At 38.8% G+C, this 15,131-nt stretch overlaps 1 protein-coding gene across 2 annotated transcripts in view; it reads left to right on the top strand.

Moving 5' to 3' along the window:
• The window catches only part of pik3r5 (phosphoinositide-3-kinase, regulatory subunit 5), a 29,516-nt gene extending 14,730 nt beyond the window's left edge, over positions 1–14,786 (top strand). Inside the window, exons 3-18 of one of the 2 annotated variants that reach the window (XM_028566914.1) lie at positions 3,540–3,655; positions 3,799–3,867; positions 4,977–5,115; positions 6,441–6,510; positions 7,116–7,290; positions 7,728–7,896; positions 8,024–8,092; positions 8,270–9,165; positions 9,331–9,456; positions 9,699–9,830; positions 10,043–10,136; positions 10,664–10,740; positions 11,429–11,522; positions 11,784–11,866; positions 12,996–13,108; positions 13,312–14,786. In XM_028566914.1, coding sequence (XP_028422715.1) covers positions 3,540–3,655; positions 3,799–3,867; positions 4,977–5,115; positions 6,441–6,510; positions 7,116–7,290; positions 7,728–7,896; positions 8,024–8,092; positions 8,270–9,165; positions 9,331–9,456; positions 9,699–9,830; positions 10,043–10,136; positions 10,664–10,740; positions 11,429–11,522; positions 11,784–11,866; positions 12,996–13,108; positions 13,312–13,462 — 2,573 coding nt within the window. In that variant the 3' untranslated portion in view covers positions 13,463–14,786. Of the gene's footprint in view, positions 1–3,539; positions 3,656–3,798; positions 3,868–4,976; positions 5,116–6,440; positions 6,511–7,115; positions 7,291–7,727; positions 7,897–8,023; positions 8,093–8,269; positions 9,166–9,330; positions 9,457–9,698; positions 9,831–10,042; positions 10,137–10,663; positions 10,741–11,428; positions 11,523–11,783; positions 11,867–12,992; positions 13,109–13,311 lie in introns of both variants that reach the window. The other variant, XM_028566906.1, reaches the window with a different exon arrangement.
• Positions 14,787–15,131: the final 345 nt, after the last annotated feature.

Here is a 15,131-nt window from a genome sequence, read left to right as displayed (position 1 = left end):
ATTGTTAAGAGGGGCCAAGCTCCCCCTGGCTCCCCTGTAGTTTGCACCCTGGTTGGTGGTTCAATCCTGGCTCCTACTGTGCAAATGACCCTTAGTCAAATGAGGGTAAAATCATATATATTTTTTTATTCATTTCTTTTGGCTTACGTGCTAATCTAGAGTCACAATAATTGAGCGGTTTGCTTAAGCTCTTGTAGCTTATGCGTGGGGTCACACCTGTAACCATCTGTTTCTAGGAATGTACAAGCAAACACATTTTCTCAGAAGTATCAACGCCAGTACACACATTTCAGTGTGATACAGCATGTGCTGTTTACAATGCTGACTTGATCAGCACTGTGCTGACTTGATCAGCACTGTAAGGCATGTTGTTTGTTCTCACTTTGTCAACATAAGGGCTGCTGACAGAAACTGGGTATATGGGTGTCTGAGCTTGTTGTTGGTGACACTGTTGCTGTCAGATCATCAGGGAAGGTGTTACTGGGTGCTGGAGGAAGTTGTGTGAATAGACAGCTGGGAGGAAGTGGTGGCACAGACCGCAGTGTGTGAGTAAGGCATCATGGGGCAGGAGAATCTGTGGCACAGCGTGTAAAAACATGGTAGAAGATTAAATCAACCAGTGCCAAATATAGTCACTTACACAAACAAGTTTTATATCCTCAGGCTGTGAAGATGTGATTTTGACATTTAAAAAGTTTGTTTCTTATGTTTCATTTCCTCACTTTATTTCATGACTCCATCTTCTGTTTAGAAGATTTCCAGGGATCACAGTATACAGTATTGCCCAGTAGATGTACAGTATGTTGTCTATGAGTGTGATTACATTCATATGAACTATACTGAGATATTTAAATTCTCAACAGGATCATTTAAAATTTGCAGCTTCATTTCCAGTGCTGGCATCTTCACAAAATAAACCTGTGTAGCTCTCCAGTTAATAATCATGATGCAAATACACCTCTGACCTCCAGAGATGTAACTCCTGGGTGCAGAGACCTGTAGAGAAATACAGCAACTGACCAGTTTCTTGGAAAACATTTCTGTGTAACCTGAACAACTCCTGATGTGTTGCTTCCTCTGAACCTGAGCTTCATAGAGATGCAGTCGGAGTCGTTGAGAGAGAGGGATCAAATGGAAAGTAAGGTACTTGTGAGGAGTCAGCATTTACTTTCAGTTGTTTTTGTGAGTGTGGTAGACCTTAGATTGGTGTAGATACTGTATGCACAGCTCTCTCCTGTTGTTTTATCTCGTTACCATTTCACACTGTAATAGAAAACTTGCAATCACAGCTCAACACTTCTCAATCCCAAAAATATGTCTAAATTAAAGTATCCAGGGGTAGCCTAGAAATCTAGATGCACCTCTAGGCACTCTCCGTTGGCTTGCGAGCTGGAAAAACCAAACTCTAGTCAGGCTAATCACATTGTGAGGAAGATGTGTTCGGAGTTTTGCCGACCGGATACAGCAAAAGTTTAATCTATCGACTAGCTTCGCTACCTTCTTCGTTGCTCTGCCTGGTTGTAGCGCTATCCTATTGCGTGCAGAGGGAATTTGAAAGACGACCGTTTATCCCTCCCCTCGGATTGAGCCCTGTCAATGGTGAGTTCCCAGAGTGAGTCTTGCTATCCCCTATTTTTGAGATTAGATTACACTTTAATTCCTCTTCATTTTTTTTTTTTTTTTTTAGTACCAAAACACGTCTTTTGGGAAGATAACTCTGTTTTCTTGCAACAGGAAATATGTCCTGCAAAAACATCCTAACTGAAACACTGAACAAAAGGTGATAAAACACACCCCTGAAGTGCACCAGCACTGACAGTTATGGACTTTAAAGTTTTGCTGTGAGTAGTTGCAAACCAACCTTTGGTTCATGGCCGGCCCAGACCCAAACGCAAGATTCATACCCAATTCCTAAACAAGGTGTTGTATGACGAAATTAGATGCACTTCCATTCTTATAGGCTATGATTTGTTGGATTTCACATCTGGAATGAATGGCCTCATATCAGCTGAAGTTTAATGTTGCAATAAATAATAGGCATTTGTGTAATAATGTGCAGAAAACAGCTGTTTCTGTACTCGTAGGCGGAATGGATGTGCAGTCAAATTAGGGATAATAAAGACATTGTTTACATAAGACTGAACTTACAATATATTTATAGAAGAGCGGACGTAGAGTCTATGTTGATGGTCTACAGTATGTCATCTATTCAAACCACAGTATACCTGGCATCAGCAGAGTTTAGCTTAGAGAGCTTTGCATCGCAGGTAGCATTCTAAGTGGTAAATCCTTTTTATTATTATTATTTTTTGGGCATTTTAGGCCTTTATTTGTATAGGACAGCTGAAGACATCAAAGGGGGGAAAGGGGGGAAATGACATGCAGCAAAGGGCCGCAGGGCCGAGTCGAACCTGCGGCTGCTGCGTCAAGGAATAAACCTCTATATATGGGCGCCCGCTCTACCAAGTGAGCTACTGAGGCACTCTAAGTAGTAAATCTTGAACAAAACTGGGCGAAGCTTGCACACCATTGCACATTGTATGCTACAACTAAGTGGCCATCGCTGTATGTGCAAAAGCAAACCCACTGGCTGACTTTGATTCAGGAATTTCACCTTGGGCTGGTTTCTCCTGTATACCTTATACCAGTATATCTTCGGAAACCAAAACTAACCTGGTCTGAGCTCTTAAAATGTCTTACAAATGTTGCTTCTACAGTGCCTCTCCCACATGGAGCAATTACAGAAGGACTAAAAATTGTAGGACATGATTACTAGTGCCCTTGGTTAATTCAAGGCAGGGCAAGGTTTTACGGTGCTTTCTTGACCTAGCATTTTTTTAAAAGAAGATTTTAATTAATTAATTAATAATTCTTTTACCTACCTGCCCAGGTACTACAGGCGGAAAATAGCAATTGTGCTACAACCTGGTGCAATGCATCTCTCCTTATTTTTACACAAGGTTAATGTTTAATTGTGCACTGTCTCTGTATAAATAAAATTACATCACAATTACATTTATAACTTGTTAAATACAAACTAAATTAACATGGTCTGAGCTTCTGTCTCATAAGAATGCATTTTTGCTTGCATGTGAAAAAACACAAACACAGTAGGGTTTACTTGTATAATGCACAACTACCAATACACTGCTGCGCTGACCATTCTTGTATAATTTTGCTGCTGACATGCTATACATCAGCCACATTTAGCAGTGATAGCAAATTATATATTTTTACACTGCTGGCCATATACAGATATAGCTGCAGACTCACTCTGCACTAGTCAGCAACTGAGTGCAAGAAAAACTGACCCAGCATCACTAGTTGGTGTCTGTTGGCTCTGTTTTACAAACAGGTTTTATTGTTCTGCCTGTGTCATTGTTTATTGAATATCCTGACTTATGGACTCTGTCTCCCACAATTGCGTTGGTGAGGTAAAACATGTAACCTCTGTATCTCTTTCTATGTTTAACATGTATCTGTCTGTGCATGTTGAATTTGTGCACTAACATGAATCCGCATGTGCTGATGTCTTTCAGTGCTGATGTGCTCGGCAGGTCAGTCAATGAACCGCTGGAGCCTGGAGGAGCTGGTGAAAAGGGACCCTGAGAACTTCCTCATCCTCTTACAACAGATCATCAAGAAGACCAAAGAGGTGAGAGGTCAAAGGTCAAAGAGAACATATTGCCCACTGTACATGTTGTTTAGTAATGTGTCACTGTTGACAGAACTATTATTACTGAATGTATACCCGAATCACTGCTCTCTTTCTGTCTGTCTCAATGTGTGTGAGTTCAGGTTCAGGATCAGTGTCAGTATGAGCTGGTGGCTCCCCTCGCTATCATGTTCTCCTCCACATTGCTTCAGGTACTAATCCTCATCCAGGTGTTATCAAAACCTTTAACTTTCCTTCACCTCTTAGTGTGCGTTTCACATGTTTAAGAGCACTCTCAGAAGGTTAGTTAGTTCCTCAATTCAAACCACTATGATGTTGTTGGAGGTGATACTGTGACCAAAGCTTGACAAGAACTGTTTGTTTCATAAACATTGCTTCTATTTTGCAGTCAGGGTGATTTAACAAGTGGCTCAGTAATCACGTCATTGGAAATCTGATCCACTGATGTATTACTGGTTAGACAGAAGCCAGTAGAAGCCAGAAGCTGTCACAGCCAACACGGTTTGATTGCTTCAATAGGTTGACATAATTCTATACATGTACTTTTACTCCAGTTACATTACATTACAACATACTTCTTCTGATTGTCTTGATAGTGAGGTTTTTTTTCAGTAGGAAGCGAGAACCCCAGAGTTCAGTTAGAGCTGTGTAGCAACTGATATTGTTACAGCTTTGAGGTTTTGTAATGACGTGACAAATGTCCCTTTGGTTGTTTGTCATAAAGCTTGCAATAAAATAAAAGACTGGCTAATGAAATAGCATCACATTATTACACTAAACTTGGTTAACTGCCTTATAATATGTGTGATATATTTTTAGTTGATGATGTAATAATAAAATTGAGAAGTCATGTGATAATGAATAAGAACAAGAAACACATCATATAGGCCAATATTGTTGTTACATTGCCATTTAAATCTCTTATAAAGTCATAAAGGCCAGTTATTGTACTAAATGGGTGTAATACATCACATTATCAGGTTGTATTACATGTTAGATCCATTTATACAGAATATTTGGCATGTTATTACATTATCGGTTGCTGTGAGGCAAACCTCCTTTCTTCAATAGACCGAAGTGTTCCACACAAATGCAGCAATGACGAGCTCATTAAGTTATTCTCAGAGTTGCTACTTTTCTCTGTCATTTTAAATTGAATAATGTTTGAGAAAATAATTGGATGTATATAAGAAATAACCCATTTATGCAAAACAATGACCCATGAAGCCTCAAACAGGTCTTGTTGCTCCTTAACAGAACCCCACTAAAATACACAAAATGATTTGTGCTTTGGTTGCAGACACCATACTGTCCTCCAGACCCAGAGCTGCTGGAGGAAGCTATCAAGGTGTTTCGCTGCTTCCTCACCTGGCCTGAGCCTTACTGCAGTGTGTGTAGAAGCCTTCTCTCAACTCTACAGCTGGAGATCAAAGCCCCAGGTAAATATAGATGGGTTAGTTTTGGGCCACTATGCATGTGTGTGTTTCTATTTGTCTACTAGTCTGCAGTGAGTGTCTGAAACATGTACTGTACTTACTGTTGTCTTTCAACCCTGGTAATCGCCCTCCCCCTAGTGACAATTGAAAGAAATGCATTAAGGATGACAATAAATCAAAAGGATGCTGCTTACCATAAACAACAGTATCAAGAGCAGCAATGCAGGAAGATGATAAGGCTTCAGGTTGAACTGGGCACTTCTTTATAAATCGTTTGAAAGCGGATGAAGCTAGTGCATTTACAATAAAAAAAGCAGAAGCCAGATGTGAACACCTACACTGAAATTCACAAGGAAGTGCTAGAAACACAGCAACAGGCTGAATGAAAACATTTGAATGAACTCAGTGTTAAATTGTGTTTTTTTTTTTTTTCACTGTAATCCCTCAGATATAAAGACACAGTTTAAAGTCCTTTGTTGCTTTTGGTTTAATATTAATGCTAATTCTATTATATACTTAATTTTGTAATTATATAACTTTGCTTTAAATTTGAATATAAAGTGTTCATGAATATATGATGAATCCATTGTTTTTAAACATTTTCAGTGACTTTCTTACCACTTCTTGACATACATTTGTAAGTTATAGTTTGATAATATTGTACTAGTAGGCCAACTACAACCCTAAAGAATTTTTTTCTTAAATAAAAAATACTAGATTGTGTGTAAGATTGTACTTTGATAAAAGTATAGGTCGGTTAAAATATGATACACCTTTAGGCTACAATATAAATTGCATTAAATATCAACACACTATAGGCTATAGCCGATACTAGTGGAACAACATCGGCAACAAAGAGCCCCGTTGTCCAAACCAACAGTAAATTCAATTTCTAAAGATGACACTTTGCAGCCTGTACATAAAACTGATTATCAGTTAGAAATATACAACCACCTTCATCAGTGAAGATTATTAAAAATAACCAGAAAAGAGGGAAAAACTCAGACAATTAAACATAAACGACATAAATTAAAAAATCTATGGACACCGATTGCAACAAGCAATAATAAGACAGACAAATTAAATAAACCGACATTTCAGAATCAACAGCAGAATAACACATCACCAAAGCAAACAACACAAAAATGTAGCCAATAAACAATAGGCCTATTAACTCCACAGCGGCTGCATCCACAAGCACACATATTAAAGCGAAAAGAGAGGCAGCACAGTTTATACACACCGAATAGCATGCACACGCACACTGTTAGAACAGACCAGATAGATTAGAAAATGAATAAAATGATTGTTATTATTTTTCCTCACAGGGATTTCCTTTCAGAGACTGGTAAGAGAAGAACAGTTCCTTAACACCCCCGGCCAGTGCTCCAAGACCATGTAAGTTCACTCAATAAAAACAAATTGTCTCTACAGACTGTAATAGAACTATACTATACACTGACACTGACACTGTTATGTTTACACAATTTAAGATTTATAGTAGAATGAAAAGCTCTTTTGTTTCTCATAGCTCATCTGTGACTTATGTATGTATGTATGTATAATTGTATGTATAATTAGTGCACACATACAACTTGTTTGTACAGCTTTGTCTTTGTTAGCGGTGTGTTCATGACAATTTATCTTCAGTCCAGTTCAGGCTGTGCTTTCTCTTTGCACCTTCTGCTTTCTTGTTAAAATTAGTTGTTTATTTTCATACATACTTCACAGCAACGTTATCTGATCTGACACCATACTTTTAAAATAAAGAAACAGCACTCAATGTCCATAAGTTTACTATATTAAAGCACTTAGGTGGTTAGCACTTACATGGTTTCATGACCTGGAAAGTCCCTTTTCATCCCCTTATCCACCCACCAACCTACCTACTGGACCGCACCACCACGCAGCACCACCATAGCATCCTGTTTGCATCTTCTGCCATGTGAGTTCGCGTACATGTTCGCACATTAACAGTGACACCATCTGTGTGCTGCTTGCAGGACCGTGCTGCTGATGAACCCTTGTGAGGTGCCCGCTGAGTTTCTCTTAGTGGCTGAGCAGCTCAGTCGCATTCAGCACTCGCAGGAAGAGACCTACATCACCCTGATAAAACACGCCTTCCAGTCCACACTAGGCACCAAGTACCCTCTACATAGCATCCATAGAGCCCTGCAGGTATGTGCTCAGGGCTCTGTACTATGGACGACAATCCATCAATAGTTCTCAAACAAAATTAAATAATATTTTGAGTATACATTTTGTGATTAAAATGTCTTTTGTTGTAGGGGGTTATAGGAGTTACTTTATTGAATCAATTGATATTTATATAAAGATGAATGGCCTATCAGTTAAAACATTATCATTTAAACCCTGTTTATGTGCATTTCAATACCAGTTATTTGAGGTATTTTAAGAAAATAGCAATTGCATTATACTAACATGTAAGCAAACCAAGGAAATGTGTAGCACTACATCTACTGTGTGTAACATACATACTTTTGAAGAAGCCAATACAAACCATTAGAGAGTGTGTGAATTTTTAAAGAATTAGACAGGATAACAATTCAGGAATGTGTCCCTTTACTATACCATATCACAAATGCTCTTTGCAGGTAAAAACTGTGAATGAATTGGGGGAGATCTTCTCAGCGGTAAGTGATGTTTTAGAGACGGCCGCTGCCATGAGTGACCCTCTGAAGGGCCGCAGTCATGTAATCCAGGGACTTGAGCAACTCAGGGAGAGCATGAGAATCCCAGCATCCAATGGAAGGAAGTCTGATGGTAAGAGGGCAGGTTTCATGAACTGGGGGATATATACACAGTGTATCACATCATAATCTTTCAGTTTCCAGTGGATATTGCTCTGATAGTTTTTTTTTTTTTCTTTTTTTTCTGACGTCCCTTTCAGGAATGCTACAAACTCTTCCTTTGCCTACAGCCAAGTGTTACATGTTTCACTGGGAAAAAGATAACTTTGGTAAAGTATTCTGCATGATACTTTATTGATTCATACACAGAAATTATCTTTCTGTTTTAAGCTGATGGAGATTCAGTTTTCCCTACTTCTTTCAGCACCAGGAAATCCATTCCTAATGTTTTATTTATTTTTTGATTGCTGAATGTGATTGATATTTGTTTATTTTGATCCCTGTAGATGTTCTGAACACTCTTTTGGAACATGAGCCTGCTGACCAGGTCATTAATGGGCAGGCTGAGGAGGAACTGGAGGTAGACATTGATGATGATGAGGAGGAGATTGATGCAGAAGAAGAGGAGGACGAAGATGACAAAGAAGAGGAGGAACATGGATTGCCTTCAATGTCTATCATACCTAATGGCTGCAGCAACAACCATCGTGCCTCCACCTTCTCCACCATCTCCTCCCTGTCCACCGCCTCCAAAGACTCCATGTTCTCCACCTTGTCCGTCACTTCAGAGTCCTACGCTCCGTCCCTCTTCTCTGTCACTTCTGGTGGTGATAGTGACTACTTTGAAGATTCGGATGACTACATCTGTTCTTCTCCTATTGCTGAAAAATGTTCGCCAAAGTCTATGAACAAAGCTTCGGCTCGGCTCAGCCAGCACTTGTACAGGCTCTTCATTAAACCCAAGACCCCTCGGTCGCTATACCGGGCCAAAAGCTTAGGAAACACAGAATCAAAAGACCTTTTCATGGTGCGAGAGAAGCGCTCCAACTCTTTACCACAGCAAGTCAAGTTACGCTATCCTGAGCCCTTCCTCCAGACACAAAGTCAAACTCTCAGACACGTCTGCTTCCGAAGGAGGCCCATTCTCAGCAGTGATGAGGACAGTATGAACACTACGCTGAGAGTGGTGGTGTTTGGTGCTGATCAGGTAGCAGGGAAGGTGGCCCGAGCCTACAATAGCCTGAGGAGGAAGGAGAGTGCATGTCCACGTCTCAGCAGGGCCTTCAAGCTTCAGTTCTTCTTTGTGCCTGTAAAGAGGGACTCAGCAGCAGGGCCCGGGAGTCTGAGGTCTCCTAATCCTGTGGTTCAATCTGGAACTCCAAAAGGAGCGGCCCTGTCTAATGTGAGTAGAAGAGTACTCGAACCAAATGTCATTAATTGAAGACAAGGTTTTGTTTATAACATCATATATGTACTAAGCTGTCAAAGAGATGAGTTGTACGGTACAGAGTAAAGAAAGACAGATATGCGAATTCCACTGTTGTTATTGTTGCTTTTGCTGAAGCAGGATCTTCACCAAATGGGCACAGGGGACAGCACTAACGACATTGCCCATCTCCTTGGTATGTTGGACCCTTGGTATGAAAGAAACACTCTTAGCCTGCTTAACTTGCCTGCCAACGTCGTCTGTCAGGTACAACTGGAATTTAACTTTCACATTGCCTAACTAAAACTAACCCTCACATTAATCCAACTAAAAATATTTTTTGTGTAGTCTATTACTCAACCCAAATGTATACCAGAGAACTGTTATCATGCAGATAGATAAAGCCTAGAGCATAAACACCTTTCAAAAATGTCAAATGTTTTGTTTAGCCTATACGATCCTGCTGTATAATTGTATTAAGTATTAAATAGTTTTGTATCGCTCTGCAGCAAACCTCAAAGACGGAGTCAGAGTCATATGATAGTTCATATGAGCACCGTCTGCCCATCCTGGCCGACTTGGTCCTGTACTACTGTCGCTATGCTGCACGACCAGCTCTGATCCAACTCTATCAGGCTGAGGTCAGACACACTTTGACACACAAAAAATAAAACACACAAAGCAAACAATACACAATATACCTTTTTCTAAAACACATACTGTAAGCCCTGTTGTCCAGACCTTGGCATCCTTGTGTACAGAAATAGCACCCTGACGCCCTCTGGGTCTTTGCATTAACAAATGTGACACTGTTCCAAACTCAGTGATTGATTAAGGATCTTTGGTTTTGCAGTTGACGTTAGCTTGTGGAGAGAGGAGGACTGAGGTGTTCGTCCACTCCCTAGAGTTGGGTCACACCGCAGGAACACGAGCCATAAAGGCCATGGGTGAGTGTGACACACAACACACACACATACTGTATATCTTAGCAACCGTGCTGCATTAAGTAAAATCCTCCACATTTTCCATGCAATGAAATGCATCAACAGTTTTTATGAAACTGGACTACATTTACGATAGCGGAACATCTGTTATTTCTATACCAGGATTCAGTCTACTTCCACTTTTTTTATTTTACTTGTCGCCACCACTTGCACTTCTGATTTTTTATTTCCCTTTGAGAATTCAGGGAACGCTCTTTATGCCTCATGTCTGGTAGTTACTGTGAAATTACTTTATTCCATAACTCACAATATTCTTCACACAAAATTATCTAGTTTTTGTCATTGCAAACCTAATATCTTCTACATTAAATGTAAAAAGTGTTCATGTTGCTTCACAAAATCGGAATGTTTGTAGTCATATTTAACGGCATTGTAGAATTAATTTTGCACTATTTTAAATGGTATAACTGAGACACTGGTCTAATAGATCACTGATGTGTGAGTGTGTGTCTTTTTCTCTCTTCATATAGGTGCTGCCAGTAAGCGGTTTGGTATTGACGGTGACCGAGAAGCAGTGCCTCTAATGTTGGAGGTAGTGTACAACAAGGTAAGATGGTGATAGTTTTATCTCCTATCAAAATTCATGTAATGAAGCTGCATTTTACAAGAAAAGTAGAAAAACATCCCATTACTCTTTTGGAGACAGTGCAGGTTCGCCTTGTTTAGCCTTCTTTAACTGGTTTCAGTTATGATCACTTCTCCAACCACAGGAAATGACACATCAAAATTTAGTGACAAAATAGAAAGTATGCTAAACAGCCATGAGCACTGTCCTGACCAAGCCTCTGTGGGGACTTGTGGTATGAAGCATTAGAGAAAGGTAAACGTGATGTCCCACATTACTGATGTTATCCATTATCAGTTCCTTATCTTTCATTAGATACATTTCCTCAGTTTAAAATATTGTTCAAAATTCCTGTTGTAGTCAGGCAGTAGTTATTATCTTTAAAGTGTTTTTCAAGAGTGTTTTTTTCCAAAATAGCAATCCTCTTATCCTCCTGTATACGTCCTGTGCATGTGTGTGTATTTTCAGGCCTGTGTGTAATGTGTGTAATAACTGTACCAAGCAGAGTGAAAAATGTGAATTTCCCCATTGTGGTATTAATGAAAGCATGTCTTCTTCTTCTTCTTCTTGTTCTTCTTCTTCTTCTTCTTCTTCTTCTTCTTCATCTTCTTCTTCTTCTTCTTCTTCTTCTTCTTCTTCTTCTTCTTCTTCTTCTTCTCCTCCCATTCAGGTGGTGATTAGTGGGAGAAGTCAGTGGAAAAGAGAAACCAAAGTCTGTACGTCAGTAAACTTAACCAAAGCATGCAAGAATCCTGAGGAACTAGGTACACTACTACATGTTAGCTACATGTAGATTTGACATAACATAATAATTATGCTACTGTTTAGGTTGAAAGGGAACCTTTATATATCAACAAAGATTGTTTTCATTAATCTCATAGGCACTGTATCTTCTGTTGCTCCTGCTAATGTTAACTGTAAATTCCTTGATATTTTCCTTTTGATAGCTTTGTTAAGTAACAATGAAGCAATTACTGCCAAATGTTTAAGTGTACTCATAATGTAACTTAAACAATCCCTGTCAGACTCAAAGATGGAGTGCCTGCAGCTCACAATGACTGAGGTCCTGAAGAGACAGAACTGTAAAAGCAAGAAGGGCTACAACCAGGTGAGCTAGATGATAGATCAGTCTGTCATTGGTTTGTGGTCAGAAAAGCGCAGCAGCAGCAGCACGCTTTCACAAACAACTCTGCACCACATTCTCTATTTCAAAATAGAGTCACACTCAGTACATTCTTGATAGCATCTCAAACTCATCGCACCTTTGCTGAGAACAAAGTTTTTCAATCTGACAGCTTGATGGAACAAAAAGCTAACAACACAGGCAAGACTTGCGTCTGTTTTGCTTTTGTGTGTGTTTTGTCAGTAATATTATTTGCTCAACATTGTAGCTTAATCTCTTAACCCTTGTGTTGTCTTCCATTCGACCATGCATCGTCCTCCCGGGTCAAAACTTAAAATCACTTTTTGTCGCTTTTGGCACTTTTTTCAATATTTTTGGCACTATTTTGATGTTTAACGCTTCTTTTCGCTACCATGTATAAACACCACTAACACAAACTCATTACTAGATTTACACTTATTTTTGGAATACATGGTCCTCATTAACCTCATTTATAGGAAATTATACCTAATCCTTGTTAAAGAAAAGCAGAAATTATGATTTTTTTAGACTAATATTAAAGGAAGGATAATCACAGAATGGCATTGGTCAACGTTCAGTCGAGATACTGTTTCAAAAAATTTAAATGCTAAAAATTTTACAAAACACACTAAATTCAATGAAAGTAGAGATTTTTGTTGTACTTGAGAACCGCATTATATGGAATTATTCATGTTATTTTTGAGTAATCAAAATTAGGTAGTTAAAAAAAAAAATATTTCTGATATAGACCTTTAAACAATGGGTAAAATTTGACCCGAAGACAACACAAGGTTTAACCTCGTTTAGATGTGGAGCTTTGATTTGCAATAGTCGTAAAACAGAATGAAATGTTGACCTATTTAATTGATTGATTTTTAACTCAAGGCTCTCTTTACAACACAGGGACAGTAACAAGTGCTTCAAAAACAAAAGCAACACAACTGAGACAAGCTGCAATAGCAATAAATAGCAATATATGCATGCAAATATATCGACACAGTTTAAAAGGATCTAGCATTTTTTTTGTATTCTTCTCCAAAATGTTTTTCATTTGGTACAATGCATTTAGTTTTGGTCTTTCTTTTTGTAGCAGCTGAGCATGACAGAGGTGAAGGTGGACAAGGTGCAAGTCAGCGGTGCTGGTAACACAACCTTTGCTGTATGTCTGGACCAGGATGAGAAAAAAATATTGCAGAGTGTCACCAGGTGGGACACACACACACACACACACACACACTCTCTCTCTCTCTCTCTCTCTCTCTCTCTCTCTCTCTCTCTCTCTCTCTCTCTCTCTCTCAGGGAACATATGAATAGAAACAATTACACACATATTTACACCATCCACTCACAACCCGACTAACAAGTGTTGTTATTTCTCTAACCCACGTGTCTCCCTCTCTCCCATATAGATGTGACATATCAGTGTGTTATAAACCTGACAGCTCCACTGACTGGAGGCTAAGAAAATCCCTGACCTCAGCCCAAATCCAGCCTCTTAACCCCACCTTCTGCTCCCTCCTCTGCCTGCCCATTGTCACTTTCAGTGGGGCTCTTCCCTGAGACTGCTGACCAGTTTGGATGGTTTTAAAAGAACATATTCTGTGCACGTATTAATGATCTGAATAACAGACACTAATTGTAGAAGGAAAGTGCACAGTGGCATACAATTTTGATGGTGGCCTCAATCGGCAGTGGGATGCATCTGTTGGAAACAGGAGGACTTGCACAGAAGGGTTAATCAGGAAACAGCAGACCGTCTGTGATCGTACAAATACATACCAAAGAACCTGAGAAACAAAGGACTAGAGATATAATAGTTCTAACGATGTGGAGTCCAGCTTTCTCTGTAAAAAAAGATTCACTGTTTTTAAGGAAACTGTTCAAGTTTCATTCCACAGGTTTCAGTTCCTCTTTCAGGCTGACAGAGAAGTAACCTTACCCACAGTAACATTAGAATGTAATCTGGTCAAACAGGGTAAATACAGAGAGTACAGGCTCTCAGGTGAGATAGCACCCAAACATGGCAACACCAATATGTTGAAAAAAGCCTGTGTCCTACCAAGAGATGGAATGTTAAAATGGAGACATCATCTTGGAGTCAAAGTTTTGAGAACTTTTGTCTTGATCAACCAACATGGACATGGAGGACCAGGGGGATATTTTACACCTGATTCCAGACTGTAATATGTAATGCCTCCATTGGGGATGCTTCTGGGACTATATCTGAGAATGGACACTATGGACTTACATAATATGTAAATATTATTATTGTAAAATATTGCATTGCATGCTATGACTATAATGTTACACCATCATGCTTTATGTCTGTGACATCCTTATGTCTCCCATGGAGTTACAATGAAGTCACTGTTTTAACTGCAGTAATAAATATGACCAGCAGAGGACTCTGTTGACATTCCAACCATATACTGGCTATGATTCCAACTGACTTCAGTTGAAGTACAGTACTTTGTAATATATGTAATGGAATTTATATATAGACCATATTTTAGCTCTTGCAAAGTGCTAACTTTTATTTCATCAAGGGCACAGATGTAAAATATAAATTTGATATGTGGTGCTAAGAAAACCTTTATAAAAAGTAACTGATTCATTGTACTTTGCATATATATATATATATATATATATATATATATACTGAAATGTCATGTATATAATTGTTTTGTTGCTGTATAGGGATAATACCCTGATCATCTGATCGACTGAAATAGTACTGCACATACATATCTTACATGGAATTGAAGCACTTGAACATTAGATTAATAAATTAGGTACTTCTATGTTCAGATATACAGTATGCCTACATGCCTTTTCTGATGGAAATATTGCAAATACCTATTTAAAATTGTATGTGTACCATAAATGCAATAAAAACATCTAAAATTAAATCTTCATTAAAATGTATGTAACTGTAAATTAATTTTCATCTTGATATTTGCCTTCATTTGAAGATGTGTTTCCTCTATATATTACCAACTTATTATTGTGTATCTATGCAGTACGTATGAATACAGTGGTGGAATGCAACTGAATACACTCGCTCAGGACCAGATACACTACTTCTACCATTTTACTTTTCACTCCACTACATTTATCTGACAACTAACATTTCAGGTAAAGATTTTATATACAAGATATGTGATCAACTCATAGAATATGATGCATTGCTACTTTAAAACCACTATCTATCTATCTATCTATCTATCTA

This window comes from Perca flavescens, chromosome 2 (assembly GCF_004354835.1).
Source record: "Perca flavescens isolate YP-PL-M2 chromosome 2, PFLA_1.0, whole genome shotgun sequence".
Taxonomy (NCBI): domain Eukaryota; kingdom Metazoa; phylum Chordata; class Actinopteri; order Perciformes; family Percidae; genus Perca; species Perca flavescens.
Note: the sequence above shows the minus strand (reverse complement) of the source record. Positions and strands in the feature narration are given on the sequence as shown.